Source organism: Cherax quadricarinatus, chromosome 37 (assembly GCF_038502225.1).
Source record: "Cherax quadricarinatus isolate ZL_2023a chromosome 37, ASM3850222v1, whole genome shotgun sequence".
Lineage (NCBI taxonomy): Eukaryota > Metazoa > Arthropoda > Malacostraca > Decapoda > Parastacidae > Cherax > Cherax quadricarinatus.
Window position 1 is genome coordinate 10,911,969 of NC_091328.1, and position 18,725 is coordinate 10,930,693.

An 18,725-nucleotide genomic window follows, 5' to 3' on the forward strand; every position below is an offset into this window, starting at 1 on the left:
TCTCAAATTCTCTCACCTACCTAGGAACTATATATCCTTCTGAAGTACCTTTTCTAAGTTCCTTCGCCTGAATAAGGATTATCCTACCTACTACAAATTCCTATCGTAAACTTTCACTCTCACCTGAGAGTTATACCGCTTTCTGCAGCACCTTTCCCTAAGCTTCTTAGCTAGTCGATGGCTTCTTATGTTACCACAATGTATCAACAATGATAATCTCACATGCATTTCTCTCAGAACATAAGTTAGCCAAGAAAGTACACTGAAGGAAAATATAGAATATAATTTTTTTTGTATGTCTGTGTCTAGCTGTTGAGAATTTTGGCCTTACCAGCTAAGATATAATTTATAACTATATATAATGAACACTTAGCTGATAAATGACAGCAAATCGTCTACACAGCCGCCCCTGCAGACGAGGTCTAGAAGCTGTCGAAACCATCACAACATTGGGCTGTCAAGAGATACAATTTGTAAGTATAAATTACCCCTAGGGGGTGTTATGTCAGCATATTTCATTCGATGATGGCTGACGAAATACCTACTTGTTTGGACTCAAAAGTCCACACCTTACTGCCGATTATAGGTTGATTACAAACTCCTTGTGACTCAAGAATTGCGCAATCCCCCGATCTACAAGAAATTCGTAACATACCTTGCTCTTTGTAACGTGAGCTATGGTGTTCTCAACACCTTCGACAGGTATCGGTGACTTGATAGAAGCTGAAGTGTCCTTGGATGTCCACGTCTTCCATTGTCTAGGAAATGCACACTGGTACACTATGTTCCACAAGATTTGTCTTTATTGTTCACAATGTATCACAAGAGAAGCTGATCACACTTCTCTTAAGTATTTGTGTTTGAGACACTTTGTTCACACTAACGCACAGATCAGTATCCTGGCGTCAGTGTCACTCGTAGTAGAGTCAAAGTTAATCTTGCGTCGCCACACCGCCCCAAGCCGTCACTGCCCTAGCACAAAAAAAAAAAAACGCTGACCTAGTACCTTGCATCCTTGTCACCTCCTCGATGAAACAAAGCAGAATGTTTGTTTCTTGCTGTCTTAAGCATAGACAACAATATTTTTACTATGGTAATAAAGTGGGAGCAGGATTTTCCTTAATTGTCCTGCTAAGTAAGAGATGTACTGTCTCTTATAAAAATACACTTTGCAACACCTCTGCAAGGAGCAGAGGTCACTTGACTACGTGGCATAGCATCTGTGATCAATTACTCACTCTAGCAGTAAACAAGACGCTCGCCCCTTCTGAGGGCTTGGCCACTCAGGGCTGAAAGGGGCTGAAGGGGCTGAAAGGGCTGAAGGGGGCTGATACCCCCCTCCTGGAGAAAATTTCTCCACACTGGGGGGCGGCGGCGGAGGTTCGCTGCAGGTGAACTATTCATCACTTAACATTAATTTAATTTTCTCACTCGCCACCACTGCTGCTTGTCTTTTCTGAGCAGCTTTAGTCTGTGTGGTTTCTGGAGAATCACTAATTTTGTTTTCAACACTGTGTAATTCTAACGGCACTAGTTTATTTATTGTCCGCTTATTCACTACACCTTTGCTCAAAACATCAACTGTCCTGATGATTCCATTTGCATCAGGATATATGGTCACAATTTTTCCAAGTGGCCATTGGGACCTCGGACCATCATTGTCGATAATCACTATGTCACCAGGTCTTAAGGACTTATGATTTTCAGGAACACCAGCTCCATAGAAGTGTTCTCTCAATGAGGTGAGATAGTCTTCTCGCCAAATTTTCTCCCAACGTTCAATCACTTTATTAAGGTGTTTGAATTTACGTCTGAGTTGCTCAGGTTCGAAATAAGTAGGATCCTCTATGATTTCTTTATCATTCATGGGAGGAACAGGTTCGAGCCTTCTGCTATGGAGTAAATGAGATGGACTTAACACTTCTAAATTGTCCAGATCATCGGTAACATAAGTTAGAGGTCTGTTGTTGACTCTATTTTCTATTTCAGTCACAACTGTACGGAATTCTTCTAAGTCTATTCTCTGACGATGAAGAGTCTTCCTTAAACAACCCTTTACAATGCCGATCATTCTTTCATAAAATCCGCCGTGCCATGGAGATTTAGGAGGAATGTATCTCCAACGACATCTGCGTTGATTCAGCATCTGTTGTACTTCTGGTTGATCAAAGATCTTGCTTATATAAGCAGCACCAGCAACAAAGTTCGTTGCATTATCTGAAATCATCAGTCTGGGACATGCCCTTCTGGCTGCAAACCTTCTGAATAATTTGATAAAGGTTTCAGCAGACATGTCAGTGGCTACTTCTAGATGTACTGCTCTAGTTGTAGCACAAGTGAACAAACAGATGTACACCTTGATGGGAACTTTGTCAACTGTTTTGGTTAAAATTATTGGTCCAGTGTAATCTACACCTGTCACCTCAAATGGAGTGATATGACGAACTCTTTCAGAGGGATATGGAGGTGGACCTGGATACTGACATACTCGCATATCGTAGTGACGACAAGTAATGCAGTCCTTTATTTGTTTTTTCACACTTTGTCGACCTTGAGGTATCCAGTAGGATTGTCGTATATGACAAAGTGTGTCAGCTACCCCACCATGTAACACGTTACTGTGGGCGTTCTGCACAATCAGTTTTGTCAGCCAATGATTCTTGGGGATCAATATTGGATGTATGGCTTCTTTAGGTAGTGAAGAATTATGAATTCTTCCTCGACATCTCATAATCTTTTCTGAGTCGAGATAAAGTCCTAAAGAATTAATCATAACAGGTTTCTTTGGGGATTTATCTTGTGTTTCTAGAAATTTATATTCTGTAGAGAAAACATCTTTCTGTATTAGTTTCACCCAGTATTTAATGGGTTCAAGACATTCATAATCAGGTTTAATTCCTTTATTGAATTTAAAGACAAGAGCTGTAACTCTTAAGAGTTTACCCAAAGATGAGTAATTAGATCCATCAATGACTATTTCTGTTGTGTCTGCAGTATTTACACAACTTATTTCTGCTGTGTTCAAGCAGACTGTTTCTTCTGGCATAATGTGAGCTTTTTGCTGAGGCCAGTTATTTTCATCAGAGAGCCAGTTCGGTCCGTGGAGCCATAATTTATTATCCACAAATTTCTTGAGTGGGACACCACGTGACAACATGTCAGCTGGATTCTCTTGGGTAGAGACGTGAAGAAAGAGATAATCTCTCTGCATCTCTTTTATTTCTGCTACTCTGTTCTGTACATAGACCAACTTACTCTTATTATTTCTTAACCACTGGAGAACTGCCTCATTATCACTCCAGATCACGGTTTTCTCAATAGTGAGATGATCAAGTACTTTGTTGAGATAGACAGCTAATTTTGTACCTACATAGAGTGCTGTCAGTTCCAATTGTGGTACTGTTCTGACCTTCAAGGGTGCTACCCTGGCCTTTGAAGTAATTAGTGTACTTCCTTCAGCATTACTCATGTAAGCTACAGCGCCATAACCTCTGGTTGACGCATCACAGAACACATGTAATGTGTAATTGTTTCCCTCTTGACCTATTTGTCTGGGAAATTTAATTTGATGAAGTTGTTTAAACTCCCTGGATATTTCATCCCATGCTTGACTCATTTCTAGAGGCAAGTTCTCATCCCACCCAATTTTGAGTTTCCATGCATCTTGCATAAGCATTTTACCTTTTATGGTAATTGGTGAGACGAGTCCTAGAGGATCAAAACATTGTGATACCTCTGACAGTAAACTACGTTTAGTGAGTGGACTGCATGATTTATTGTTTATCTTTTTGAGACTCAGAGTATCTTCCTGTGTGTTCCAATTAAGTCCCAGCATATTGTTGCAATCAGGAATTTCAGTTTCAGGGAAATCTTCTTTGATAAGTTCCCTTAATTGCTTTGAATTTGTATTCCACATCCTTAGAGGCATATTTGCTTCTTTCATCTCCTAGTTAGCTTCTCTGTATAAGGATTTCAAATCCTCCTCTTTATTCACAGTACCTTGAAGATTGTCCACATAGAAACTTTTCTTTAAGATTTCTTTGAAGGGACTTTCAGATTTCTTCAAATGTGTATTTAGAGTAGCTTCTAGTAAGAATGGAGAGGATGTTGCACCAAACAATACTGATTTGAAACGATAAGTTTTCACAGGACTTTGAGGATCATGTGGATTTTCAGGCCACAAGAATCGAGTATAATCTCTATCTATTTCTTGTAGTCCTACTCTTAAGAAAGCTTTGAAAATATCAGCCGTGTAGGCATATGGGTTTGTGCGAAATTTCATAAGCACGTCTCCAAGCTTCTCAGTTAGTGAAGGTCCGGTCATCAGACAGTCATTAAGACTTGCTACATCTTTATTTGCACGTGCGCTGCAATTATATACAACACGTAGTGGAATGGTTTCAGAATCTTTTCTGACTCCATGGTGCGGGAGATAATGAGCGTTTGTCTTCAACTTATCTTCGACTATTTCCTCAATGAATTTATTGTCCAACTGTTCTTGTATGATATTATCATAGACAGTCAGTAACTCTGGATTCTTCCTGAGCTCATGTATTTGTGCTTTCATCTGTCCGAAAGCCATGCGATAATTGCTAGGTAGATGTGGTGGATTTAATTTCCATGGTAACCTAACCCAATACTGTCCATCTTTATATTTGACAGTGTCCAAATATTGGTTATAAGTCTGAGACTCTTGTGGGCTTGGTTTATTTACATCGATACCTATCGCATCTAAAACCCACAACTTATCAACTGGTTCATTCATTTCTTCCAGTAATGATAATTTTTGCTGTGGTACATGATCAGCGGTTATTCTCGTAACTAGTACATTTTCCACTGAATCAATATCAGCTTCTTTCCCACTTTGAGAGGGAATGGGACCACATATCATGTGGCCTCCTGCTGTTTTCAGCAAGTGAACATCATGTTTACTTACTATATTTTGCACAAAACAGTGATAATAATCACTTCCAATGATTAAATCAATTGGACTAATTGTGTCCGTCTGTATGTCAGGACAGGCTAACTTGACCTTAGCTGCTTTCAGTGCTGCAACTGTTTCTTTTAATCCCTGGATCTGCACAGACTTAGGCAAATCATCTACTACCACAGCTTCTACTGTCCTTTTCCTGTTTCCTAGACCAACAGTGATTTTGGCTAGGTCATATGTCTGTTTACCAGAATTATGGAAAAAAACAGCTATATCTAACTGTATTTTGGCATAGGGTTGTTTATTCAGTTTCTGCAACACTGTTCTTCTTATGAAGGACCTTTGTGAGCCTTGATCAAATAGTGTTAGCACATTGGTTTTGTGTAATTTATTAGATAACTCAACTCGAGCTATCGGGAGAGCAGTTGCTTTAAACTTATCTCTCACATTTAATGCTGTTGCTTGTTGACTTCCTGATTCTGTGGAAGTCTGCTGCTGTTCAGCAAAAGTATTTGGGCATAATGCTGTATGATGCATACCCTTGCATTTAAAACACTTCTTCAGTGAGCATTTTCCTCCCTTGTGTTCACCTAAACACTTGATGCATCTTTTCAGCTGATGAACACGTTGTTTACGTGCCTCCATTGATGTGTATTGAATACAATCCTGTGTCCAATGTGTTCCATCACAAAGTACACATTTTGGAGTACGTTTATGTATGACAGTCTTTTTACTGTCTGTTGTATTCACAGCTTGATAAATGCCTATATGGGATTTCCCATTATGTGGTTTAGTGGGAGTAGGTATACTCTTTTTATACTGAGTTGAAGGTTTATTATCCACTGGATTTGTGGATTTTTCATCTTGTCTCGTTGCTTGCATGCATGAAACTATTGTTTGTAAACCATTGCTAATTTCTTCACAAGTGAAATAGCGTTTATTGAACATAATATTTAATCTTTCAATAGTTTGTGGTGACAGCTTATCCTGTACAATACCACTGATAAACCAATCACATTGTCTTAGGTCATATTTAGCACCTAGAGATCTGAGACTATTGTCTAATGTGATTCTAAATGCCTGTAAGTCTGAATAACAATGTTTGGGTGGCTTCAAGCTTGATATTAAGACTGCATGTCTAACTCTAGCCTTGTCAGCATCGAAGTAATTGTCTGCTAAGACACGTAAGGCTATTTGATAATTACCTTTAACCACCGGAAATGACTTAATCAGTTCATAGGGTTCTCCCTTCACAAGACATTTAAGATAATTGAACTTAGCAATCTCATCTATGTCAGTTCGTGAATTTACTATGGATTGAAAACCACTAATGAATTCTTCATAATTATGACCTTGGAAAATAGGTAATGACAATGTAGATAAGCTTGGTAATGGGACACTTGTTGTTACAGGTGTAACAGGTGTTTGACCACTAGTTACAGTAGGTCTCTGTGACAGAGTTTTACGGCAGATAGCCTGTACTCCTGTCCACCTTAACTGTTGATCACTAAAAGTATCCAAAACATTTTTAATTTCATCCTCAGATGGATCTGATTCAAGAAATTTATTTTCATAATGTGTATAGTCTGAATTAATTATTTCCATACGTTGTGTAAATAATTCAAACTTGACCTCAAGATCATCAAAATCTATGTTTGTATCTTGAGTTAATCCTATACAGACTGAAATTAGATTTTCTAATTGTGTAATCTTAGTCTGTAAAGACTGAAACTGAGTTTTCAAACAAGCCATTTTAATGGTATACTGAAAATTTCAGCACCACACTTAGAGTGTTTAAAAAACACTGTACTGCTATAAACAGCTGAGTTTTTGTTATGCTTAAGTCAGCAATAATCGAGTCAGACACTACTGACCCACTAAGCTTAACCTCAGGGTCAATGACCATGAAGGGTACAGGGTACATGTGTCTGGTGTTTATGGCTTGTTTGCTGTGTCAGCCTGACCATGATGATTAATCGTAAATAACGATGTTATACACTTCATTCACTATACACTATAAATGTCACTGTATAACTGTAAATCACACATGAATATTACTTTCACATATATAAATTTCACTGTTAATATATATTTGAAAGCTTACACTTTATATATAAGTTCCTTTAATATAACAGGTAGATCTATAAGAAACAAACTTTAACACAATCTTGTCTCTTAATTTCTGTCTATAAACATTATAAACACTGTGTATATATATACACTCAGACAAACAACATCACTTGGGTTGTTGTTGTCTTAATCAGCATTTTCTCGAGATTGGAGCAGTGGGTGCAGGATGTGGGTGAGTCACCCAGCTCCCGTTTTCTTTGGGTGTCCGCTGGGTGAGCGCCCGTTTTCTTTTGGGTGAACGCTGGGTGAGCGCCCGTTTTCTTTTGGCTGCCCATTCTCTGTGATTGAGTCTGGAGGGACTCATTTATACTGATTTATATTGTAAAACACTAGTTTTACAGCTTTTTTCGAAGGACCTTGGCTCATAGGTTATTTGTACACTGTAGTATAACATATTTGGACCACAGTGTGGTCTTTATCCGGTTCGAGCACGACCAAACTCTGTTGAGAATTTTGGCCTTACCAGCTAAGATATAATTTATAACTATATATAATGAACACTTAGCTGATAAATGACAGCAAATTGTCTACACAGCCACCCCTGCAGACGAGGTCTAGAAGCTGTCGAAACCATCACAACATTGGGCTGTCAAGAGATACAATTTGTAAGTATAAATTACCCCTAGGGGGTGTTATGTCAGCATATTTCATTCGATGATGGCTGACGAAATACCTACTTGTTTGGACTCAAAAGTCCACACCTTACTGCCGATTATAGGTTGATTACAAACTCCTTGTGACTCAAGAATTGCGCAATCCTCCGATCTACAAGAAATTCGTAACATACCTTGCTCTTTGTAACGTGAGCTATGGTGTTCTCAACACCTTCGACAGGTATCGGTGACTTGATAGAAGCTGAAGTGTCCTTGGATGTCCACGTCTTCCATTGTCTAGGAAACGCACACTGGTACACTATGTTCCACAAGATTTGTCTTTATTGTTCACAATGTATCACAAGAGAAGCTGATCACACTTCTCTTAAGTATTTGTGTTTGAGACACTTTGTTCACACTAACGCACAGATCAGTATCCTGGCGTCAGTGTCACTCGTAGTAGAGTCAAAGTTAATCTTGCGTCGCCACACCGCCCCAAGCCGTCACTGCCCTAGCACAAAAAAAAAAACGCTGACCTAGTACCTTGCATCCTTGTCACCTCCTCGATGAAACAAAGCAGAATGTTTGTTTCTTGCTGTCTTAAGCATAGACAACAATATTTTTACTATGGTAATAAAGTGGGAGCAGGATTTTCCTTAATTGTCCTGCTAAGTAAGAGATGTACTGTCTCTTATAAAAATACACTTTGCAACACCTCTGCAAGGAGCAGAGGTCACTTGACTACGTGGCATAGCATCTGTGATCAATTACTCACTCTAGCAGTAAACAAGACGCTCGCCCCTTCTGAGGGCTTGGCCACTCAGGGCTGAAAAGGGCTGAAGGGGCTGAAAGGGCTGAAGGGGGCTGATACCCCCCTCCTGGAGAAAATTTCTCCACACTAGCTTTAGGAATAATAATATCAGAAGAGAGGCAAAAAAATGAAACTGAATGTTACAGGAATGCAGTTAGAAGCCTGAGTAGATCAATCACTCATTATGATAAAATGAGCATACTAACTTATATTGTACTAGCCAACCTCAGGCTTGGTTGCAAGTACTTCTGGCAGTTTGGCAGACACACAGCACTATGGTCACTATTTTGAACTCTGTGTGCTAAATTGTCCACTTATTGCGGAATATAGGGATAGACAGAAGATGATCTTATGTGATATGTCAAATTATGTTATTAATGAGAACTAAATTTCAGACATGCTAAGGAAATTGCTTGCAAAAAAGATGAGTCAGTTGTAGATGTCAATGCTGATATACTCCTGGTAACACTTTTGAAGCCATAGTTTCTAGGCCTTATGTGTATCCATACGCTCTTGTGCTCCCTCCACAGGATGGACATGGGGTGAACAATAAACTAGCTACTACCCTCCACAGGATGGACATGGGGTGAACAATAAACTAGCCACTACCCTCCACAGGATGGACATGGGGTGAACAATAAACTAGCCACTACCCTCCACAGGATGGACATGGGGTGAACAATAAACTAGCCACTACCCTCCACAGGATGGACATGGGGTGAACAATAAACTAGCCACTACCCTCCACAGGATGGACATGGGGTGAACAAGTGTAGTAGTAGCAGCAGCAACACGCATAGCAAGAGGTATTCTTGAGCTTCCCCAGCGCTCTGGCTTAATGCCTAAAGCTGGGGTGTGCCTCCAAAAGGACCCTGTAGTGCTTGCTGCCTTTGCACCTCATGACATCTTTTGCTGCTATGCAGCTACCACATCCTTCAAGCCCAGTGTGGGTGGGGCTTGTGGTAGCCCACGGTGCCTAGCTTCTTCCTCCGAGCCCAGCTGGGGCGGGGAATGGGGCTATGCCTGGGGACAGCTGGTCCCAGAAGACGAGGAGGTACTTGTACCTCCTCCCATGGCAGACATTGGTTGAGACACTCCCTCGACAGGAAGCCAAGACCGGGCCGCCTCTTGGAAAAAGGCCCGCCGCCGGCCGGTTATACTGGCGAATCTACAACAGAATAGATATTGTTTTATATGTTATTCATGGAGAAAATCGCTAAACCCGTAAGGCCCATACGGTACCTGGGAAAATAGGAAGGAAGGAGTGGGGTAGAACATAACTCTAGCTCCTCGTATCAAGAGCCTGCACCAACGGCATCGGGACAATACTACCTTGAGGGGTACAAGCCAAGAAAAAATCAGATGGAAGTAAACAAAGTACAATTAGCATATTCATGATAGGCGTTCTTTAATTATTATCTTTTATCATTATTATTATTATGGTATATTATTATTAGGTATTATTGTATTTTGTTATTATTAGTTATTATTGTATTATATTATCAATGATTATTATTATTGTATATTATTATCAATGATTATTATCGTTATTACTATTATTATTGTATTATTATTTGATCTAATGGAGTAGAGAAAGAAGCCCAATTCCTTGCATTAAGAGCATCCCTCTGGCCAGGATTAAGGAACCTCCCTTTATGGGGTGAGGAAGGGTGTTTGGAGATGGGTGGTAACACAGCACTAGCGTGTCCTTGACGCCACTCCCACTGGTTCGGTCCATGGATACAACACCCTGTGTCTCACACAAGATACCAGTGTGTATCTCTCATCTGAGTAATTCTGCATAGGTACACTTGCAATGCGTTGTTACACTTTTTTTTTTTAGATGAACGATAGATTAAGGAATTATGTTGTTTTATTCATGCACATTAGATTATAATATAGAGTTAATGTAACATGTGTGAGGTGCAAGTCACCTAGCGAGACAATGGAAGCTCTGTGGAGGTGGCTGGCTTTCATATCCTACCTTTATTTGAACATATATCTAAAATTTACGTATGTGTATATATATATATATATATATATATATATATATATATATATATATATATATATATATATATATATATATATATATATATATATATATATATATATGCAAAACAACCACTCTGGAAGAATAGAGAAATTCCAAGCACTTTCGTAACTACTCACATTATCAAGGAACTATGAAAGTAAAGCATCCAAGGAAGCTATATAAGGGGTCTGGCCAGCACCTCACTATCAGATCCCACAACGGTTAAACACCTGACGCGCGCCGACCCAACTTGGATAGGTCCTTTGCACAACTCACCCACAAACTATTCTACCCAAGAAAATTTAAAAAATATTATTTGTCCAGTGTACTATTAAATTCTTCCCAAATTCTATTAATTATAAATGGATCTAATTTATATAAACCAAAGGAAATATCCATATTATTGTCAAAACTGCTTTTTATGAAACAAGATTCAATTATATTCCTGTCGACCATGGACATGCTTGATACTACTTTCTCAACTTTTTGAAAATCAATTGGATGGTTAAAATCTCTTACATGAATAAATAGAGCATTGGAATCTTGTCCGGTTTTAATGCTATATTTATGTTGTTTTAATCTTAGTTCGAGATTTTTACCAGTTTGACCGTAATAAACTTTATCGCAAATTTTACAAGGAATCTTATAGACACATCCATCAGCATTTTGGGGGAATTCTTTATCAAAAGTTTTTTTACTGTATCAAGATTTTTGAATACAACTTAGTAAAGAATCATTCAAGACACTGTACACCGTGTACGTCAGGCCAATACTGGAATATGCAGCACCTGTTTGGAACCCGCACTTGATCAATCACGTCAAGAAATTAGAGAAAGTGCAAAGGTTTGCGACAAGGTTAGTTCCAGAGCTAAGGGGAATGTCCTACGAAGAAAGGTTAAGGGAAATCGGCCTGACGACACTGGAGGACAGGAGGGTTAGGGGAGACATGATAGCGACATACAAAATACTGCGCGGAATAGACAAGGTGGACAGAAACAGGATGTTCTAGAGAGGGGACACAGAAACAAGGGGTCACAATTGGAAGTTGAAGACCCAAATGAGTCAAAGCGATGTTAGGAAGTATTTCTTCAGTCATAGAGTAGTCAGGAAGTGGAATAGCCTAGCAAGATGAGGTACGATAAAGCTCATGGAGCAGGGAGAGAGAGGACCTAGTAGCACTCAGTGAAGAGGCGGGGCCAGGAGCTGAGTCTCGACTTTGCAACCACGATTAGGTGAGTACACACACGCACAAACAAACAAATATGTAGGTCCCTCCATGTAACTATTTCAGGCTTGTGTTTCACAACAGATTATCTCACTGTCAATCTAGGTCTCATCACTGACATGTAGCTGCCGTAGGCCGTAGTCTCTCCAGAAGGAGTCTTTCCGGAATAGACCTACATTCAGGATATAGGCTGCCTCTCCCTCACCTTTCCTTGCTTCCTGCTCACATAGGTAAAGGCTCGCCTTACAGCCACCACAGGTCCTGTATCCTTGTGAATAAAGACAATACATCCAAAAGTCTATCTGGGTCTACCTTTCCCTGCACAGTATATGTTGTGGTATTTTTCAACATTTGGCGGCAGCGGTGTGTATGCGTTTGAATGCAAGAAAAGGCTATCCTCGGAAGATTAAACTCAAATCTATAGATATAAATAAAATGTATAGTGTAGAAGGCTAATTTTCTTTGAAGTCGAGCCCATATATTTATACCATATATTTATACCATATATATATACCATATATTTATACCATATAAAATCGTGTTAGTATGATATGAAAACAAGTTGTGTCGAGCATAGGATGAGTTGTGCTCATGTTGTCTTAGGTGAAGTTAGAAGGATAAACAGCCTCTTTTGGTTATTAACGTCTCGTTACAGGAAGAGTAATTTAAGTCTTGTCCGAGGTGAAGCACGAACAGCATTTCGGTCAGTCTTATTTCGTTCTTTCCTGCCTTTGGACCATTCCCCTTCTTTCGGGGAAAACTGGATGTTTGAACTTCGCCTTTAGCCAGTAAAGGATGAAGATATGTGAGAATGAAAAACAAAGGTAGAAGAAGAGGAAGGGAAAATATGGCTGATGTTTAGGTGAGTATGGGTGAATATCTACATAATCACCAATAACTACTATTGTGAATGACTGGCAAAGAGAAGAAAAGAGAGTTTGTACTCACCTAGTTGTGGTTCCAGGGGTCGATTCACAGCTCCTGTGACACAAATTAGAAGACGCCAAAGTGTAAGAAAAGAATAAAAGTACCCGTATGAGGGAAATATACAAAAAATTTCATAAAGGTCACAGTTTAAAATAAAACATGGTCGAGGAAGAAGAGCTTCACTGACTCTGACGATAACAACAGCTACGAGTTATAGGCTAGTAATACAGTGCACTTCCTCCCTGTTCAGAATCTTGATATTGACTGTTTAAATATAAGTTTGGAGAAAAGTTGGAAGGTATCCAGTTCAAAACTCAAAGAGGTAAAAGTGTAACCAGTTATGAACATGGCCAAGTTGTATTTTATTGAAGGGCAAATAAAGAACTAATAATAAACTCGGAGACACTAAAGTATGAAAAAAACACATGGATACATAGATATATATGAAAAATGCCATAGCGTGTACATGGAGAAATTTAAAGGATATGTGTTAATTATATTATTTATGGATATATAATACAAGTTATCCTTTAGGGGTTCAACTAGAAGACTTAGGATATCAAAAACTGATAAATACAATGATTACATAATAATACAAGGAATACAGCAGCACAAATATTACAGACAAAAAAGTTACAGCCGCAGAACCTCCTTTTCACTACAGAGAATTGATAATCCCACATACATTTTAAAAGCATAACATTCAAAGGAACATTTGAAAAAAAAAACATTATATATATTTTCCTATGGACTACACAAATTGATTTAAATTCATTTGACACCAAACCCATCTATTTTCCCTCACTAGTTCTCAATAACCAGTATGGAAGTGGTTCTAACAGACCACATCTTGGATCAACAGGTAGTAACCCTGTACTTCATTTAGCATACTGTTCCCACAACATATCCACCATCCTGTTAGAGAGTTATCCTGGTGTGGTGTTTTTTCTGGCGAAGGCAGAGATAAGTGGCTTCTTAATTTCATGTACCTCGCTGTGTATTCCGTATTTTTCTGATCTTTTCAGAATGAAAGTGAAAGAATGACTAAACTCGAACAGTTTTGCCACATCAGTTCTGAGGTCATTGTAAAAATATATATCTACATGTGCAGTCATGAAACTTGTATTATAAAATTAACAGGTGATACTCATATTAAATTTACAGCCCCTGCCAATCCAATCAACACGAAGTAAACATTGAGGCGAAGTCTGCCTACGGGGATTTAATTTTTATTTACCAACTAGTAAACGGAGTATCGAGCCTCTGTCACTTTGTTGCTGAATGCCCCACGTTGGTTTAGTTCTTAATGTAAATATTATAATAATAATAAAGATAAATATTGATTAAAGAAGTATCAGAGATGTAACATAAAAGTGAATTAACGACAAATAAATTTACTTCCATAATTAGGAATTCTCTAAATGGCACTCGCATATTTAAAAAAAATGAATAATTTAATCAACCTTTTCCAAAACTATAAGGGTGTTAATTAATTTGTTTGCAAACACTGGGAAAATATTATTCTTTTTGGCATGTCTTATGAATGAATCGTAATTAAACCATACGATTACACGATCATTTAAAAATATTTTAGTCTGTGAATTTCAAAGAAAAGTCTGCTCACAGATTTATAGTTTACCATGGAGTCATCTGAATCTTTGATACCACTTGCTCTCAAGGAGTAATTTACCTCGGGTATGAAGAATACCAGTGTCATTCTTGCCTGGTGAATGGTCCGAGTCTCGTCAAGGAGATTGAGCCGGGAAACCAGAGGCGAGGAGACTGGGATCGAGAGAACCGGGGTCGTCAGGATCGGATTCGTTAAGGTCGGGTTTTAGAAGATCAGTTTCAATGCACCGCGAAGCACCGGATGTCTCTCTCTTCCAACTGTGTGTTCTAAGAAAGTGTGTGTTGCAGTGGGCGAAGTTCTCTCCCAGAAAAGATAAGAAAGCAATGGTGATGCCCAACAGCCAGATATAGAAAGCGCCTTGGAGGTGATCCATCCCCAAAACAACCAACTCCTCGTTATCCATCTGTGAAAGGATAACGTGTGTGTGTAGTAATATTTAAATGCACAGCGGTACCTAGTTATACATGTGACGTGTATGATGCTACAATACCTACATTGTAACGACATGTGTGTACCGACAAACTGCAACAAATATGATACCTATATGCAGCATGGAAAACTTGATAAATGACAACGTTTAGGTTGGTTGAAACGTTTTCTCAAAAAACTGTGGCTAGAAGCTTGCAAACCAAGCGAAATGTCTCTAAAATGTTTTCCAGCTATATCGTGTCTAATTTATCAAATATCTAACTTGAATCTAATGTTAAAAAGTCATCAAGCGTGTTATACCACAAATATGAGTATCTCTAATAACGTCTCATTTAAATTATACAGCACATTTCTGACCTCCTTATCACTTAATGAATGTAATACACTAAAGACATACAAAGAAATGACATAGAATTTCAGACTGTCTTCAAAGACAGTATGTCTTGCGACAGGATTTAAATGTGTGAATGAATACAATGGATCTAAATACGTTAATGGAAAAATATTTCATCAAACTCATAACGATGGATTACGACTGGCCAAATGTACAGTAGACTTAGAAATGATCCATGAAGACATTGGTCTGACAATACAGTCGTTGATGAATAGAAGAGTCTATAAAGGCTGTTGATGAATAGAACAGTGTAACGACTGTTGATGAACTGTCTATAAAGACTGTTCTATTCATCAGCAGTCATTGAAGCAAATAATGTACGGCGATTTAAATTGAGGTTAGGTCCACGAATAAAAATAATGGAGTTTGTTACTGAATTAATAAAAAAAATATCTTGCGGGAATATAAAAATACTGACATGTAAATATAATGCTAGCTATATCATATTCACTATCCACACATCTTTACTGACGACATTGTACTTTATATCAATTATAATGCATATTTAATATCTTCCAATAGACATAGGGGTGCAAAATAGAGACATTTTTGTCGATTTCTGGATCTGTCCTCTTCAGGTAAAAGAAAGTACACTTTTTCAGAAAGAAACTTTTGCTGTACATGTACTCCTTGTGTCTTACCTTAGTAAACAATGTTGTCTTCATTCCTAGAGCTTCTCTGATGCGTTTGGTCTCTGCTTTAAATAGGTCGTCCAGCCAGTGGTCTATGAGACCAGTCTCTATCATTCTCTGCTTCATTCTGCTGACGAGGCCGATAATCGGGGCTCCCTTTCTGCGAAGCATATTTGGTTGAGGAATTTTAAATAATAATGAAATTAAACTTTTTTTCATTACTAAGTATTTTCAGTCTGTGGGTAATTAAGAGGTAAATATACAAGTTGAGTACAGTACGCAAGGACAAGAACCCCCAACAAACATGTTCACACAAACAAGTTAGATATGGTAAGAATTCATTGTATTTATAAAGCTGGTTTTTCAGCATCACTAAGAGTTCATCAGTTTATTTTTGTAGTACCAGAGCTATAATGGATCACCAACGGACCGAGATGTGGTTCAGGTTTCGTTGTAAATATGAAATTTGCTATATATTTTAACATAACAGAAGAGCGCTATTTTACAATAAGGAATACTTACTGCGACTACTACAAATATGTTTGGATGAAATATTTAGCCTCCATCACTCCATTCATAGAGTGGTACAAACAGGCTTATCGCAAAAATATAAATTATATATTAGCCCTGAGATTACTTGCCTGAAGCCCCAGGTGTTCCAGCTGACGGCTGGGTACTTTGTTGTACTGATGTAGAAAGGTGAATAACCGTGGTTATCAACGTGCAGAGGAAAGATTATGCATCGGATCTCACTCTCGAATGCAATATATGAGAAGCGACCAGCTAAGACTCTCTTCGCCCCTTCCCCGGTGACATTACATTTCTGAAAGATCATTTACAGATGTTAATGAATAGGCACTTTCTACTTTTTTAGCTAACAGATACTTTCTCAAACATGAAAAATACTTCGATCAGATTTGGCGTCTGTTGCAGTTTCTGTACACTATATATATATATATATATATATATATATATATATATATATATATATATATATATATATATATATATATATATATATATATATATATATATATATATATCCTGAGGATGGTAAAATGCCTAGAAACTAATATGTATATATTGTGATGTAGTTCAGCTGGGCTTGTGAGGTCTCTGGGGAGACCTAATTTAACCAATTATATGGTCACACCTTGCCTTGGCAAACGTCTGTCAGCCACGCCTTTTCGGCTTAAGACTGAGGTCTTTTGTTCTGGACGGCGTCAGACCTCGGCGTCAGATCAACACCACGTGTGCACACCTCATTGTGGGGGGTGCTCTCGGGACAATATAAGCCCAAGGAACAGCTGAGTAGGGAGATTCCTGCAGAGCTCTGGCCTGGGTGCAGAGCTCCTGAGCAGAGAGACTTCGAGCGGAGCTGCTGCTGGGGTGCAGGGCTCGGGAGAAGGCTGCTGAAGTCTCTGGAGGAGACTGTTGGAGGCATTGGGCAGAGTACTGGCTTGGCGCAGTACTCGTGCTGTGTAGGTCTTGGGACATGTGGCTTAGTTCCTGTGATAAACTGTCCTCTGAACCATATTGTAAGTTATATTCATTTTCAAGTTGATTGTATTCCCTGTCTCACTGCTTATGTGTACCACCCCATTTGTCTAAACCATAATAATGTTCTCCTGTTCCCAAATATATTATTGTACAAGGACTTAATAATAAACTGTGTTTGAGTAGAATAGTAATATTCACTGTCCCCATTATTTACTCATTTCTCCATTTATTTATGTTTAGTTAAAGTAGTGAGAGGGTGAGTAGTGTGGTGGGTAGAGTATGAGAGGTGAAGGTGTAGTTACCAGTGACCTCACATTACCTACCTCCACTAATCATCTCTCCTACCACCTCGCCTGCCTGTCCCCTGCCTACTGACTCCCTTACTCCCATATTCCCCAATTATCTATTCATTCCATTACCCCCCTACATGACATGTCAAGCCAGTACTCTGCCCAATGCCTCCAACAGTCTCCTTCAGAGACTTCAGCAGCCTTCTCCCGAGCCCTGCACCCAAGCAGCAGTTCCGCTCGAAGTCTCTCTGCTCAGGAGCTCTGCACCCAGACCAGAGCTCTGCAGGAATCTCCCTACTCAGCTGTTCCTTGGGCTTATATTGTCCCGAGAGCACCCCCCACAATGAGGTGTGCACACATGGTGTTGATCTGACGCCGAGGTCTGACGCCGTCCAGAACAAAAAACCTCAGTCTTAAGCCAAAAAGGCATGGCTGACAGACGTTTGCCAAGGCAAGGTGTGACTATATAATTGGTTAAATTAGGTCTCCCCAGAGACCTCACAAGCCCAGCTGAACTACATCACATCCCCCTTTCTCCCCCAATTTAAAATATCTGAGAACTAGGACAATTTGTCCTAAGTTATTAGACTATTTTAATCCTAACCCCTTAAATCTATTACAGTACAAAGACAAAATTATACATAATACAAAATTATTCAATTACATATATTTCCCTCAACCTCCTCATCTACCACAAGGCAGCGTAATCAGTACACCTCTCAGTTGGCCAGAATAACAGTTGCTCTGGTGCAAAGCCTCCTTACCCATCATTTCTCCTTAAAAACTAAATATCAGGCTCCAGTGCCTTCCCTACTTCTACTAGAAATGCACTAGCCAATGCTAGTCACCCTCGCACATTAACCATTGGGCCAAATCTCTCTAGGCTTCTATGGCGTGGAAAACTGCTCCAACGGGTTGCATTCTTTCAAATAACTGCAACTGGACCACTTCACGACCACCAAGGTCGCATTTTCGGCACACTTCACATGCACACTACAACATCTGAAAATCGAGACAGGGCAGACATCGCAGCTAAGACCCTCCATTATCCTATGCCGCTACTAGGATTCACTGGCCTCATAAAACAAGGCGGCCATAATCACTGGACCGTATTCAAGGTCACCTTATTTCACACAGGTAACACTAACACTTCTGGCAAGTCAAAGTAGGCTGGGGACATCTCACACTCTCAATTGTCT

The 18,725-nt window shown here is 39.2% G+C and overlaps 1 protein-coding gene across 1 annotated transcript in view; it reads right to left on the bottom strand.

Moving 5' to 3' along the window:
• Positions 1-12,974: 12,974 nt before the first annotated feature.
• The window catches only part of LOC138853665 (uncharacterized), a 30,618-nt gene continuing 24,867 nt past the window's right edge, over positions 12,975-18,725 (bottom strand). Inside the window, exons 9-11 of the mRNA XM_070091714.1 lie at positions 16,378-16,559; positions 15,746-15,896; positions 12,975-14,684 (exon numbers count right to left, since the gene is read on the bottom strand). Of these exons, the coding sequence (XP_069947815.1) occupies positions 14,397-14,684; positions 15,746-15,896; positions 16,378-16,559 (621 nt within the window). The 3' untranslated portion in view covers positions 12,975-14,396. The remainder of the gene's footprint in view (positions 14,685-15,745; positions 15,897-16,377; positions 16,560-18,725) is intronic.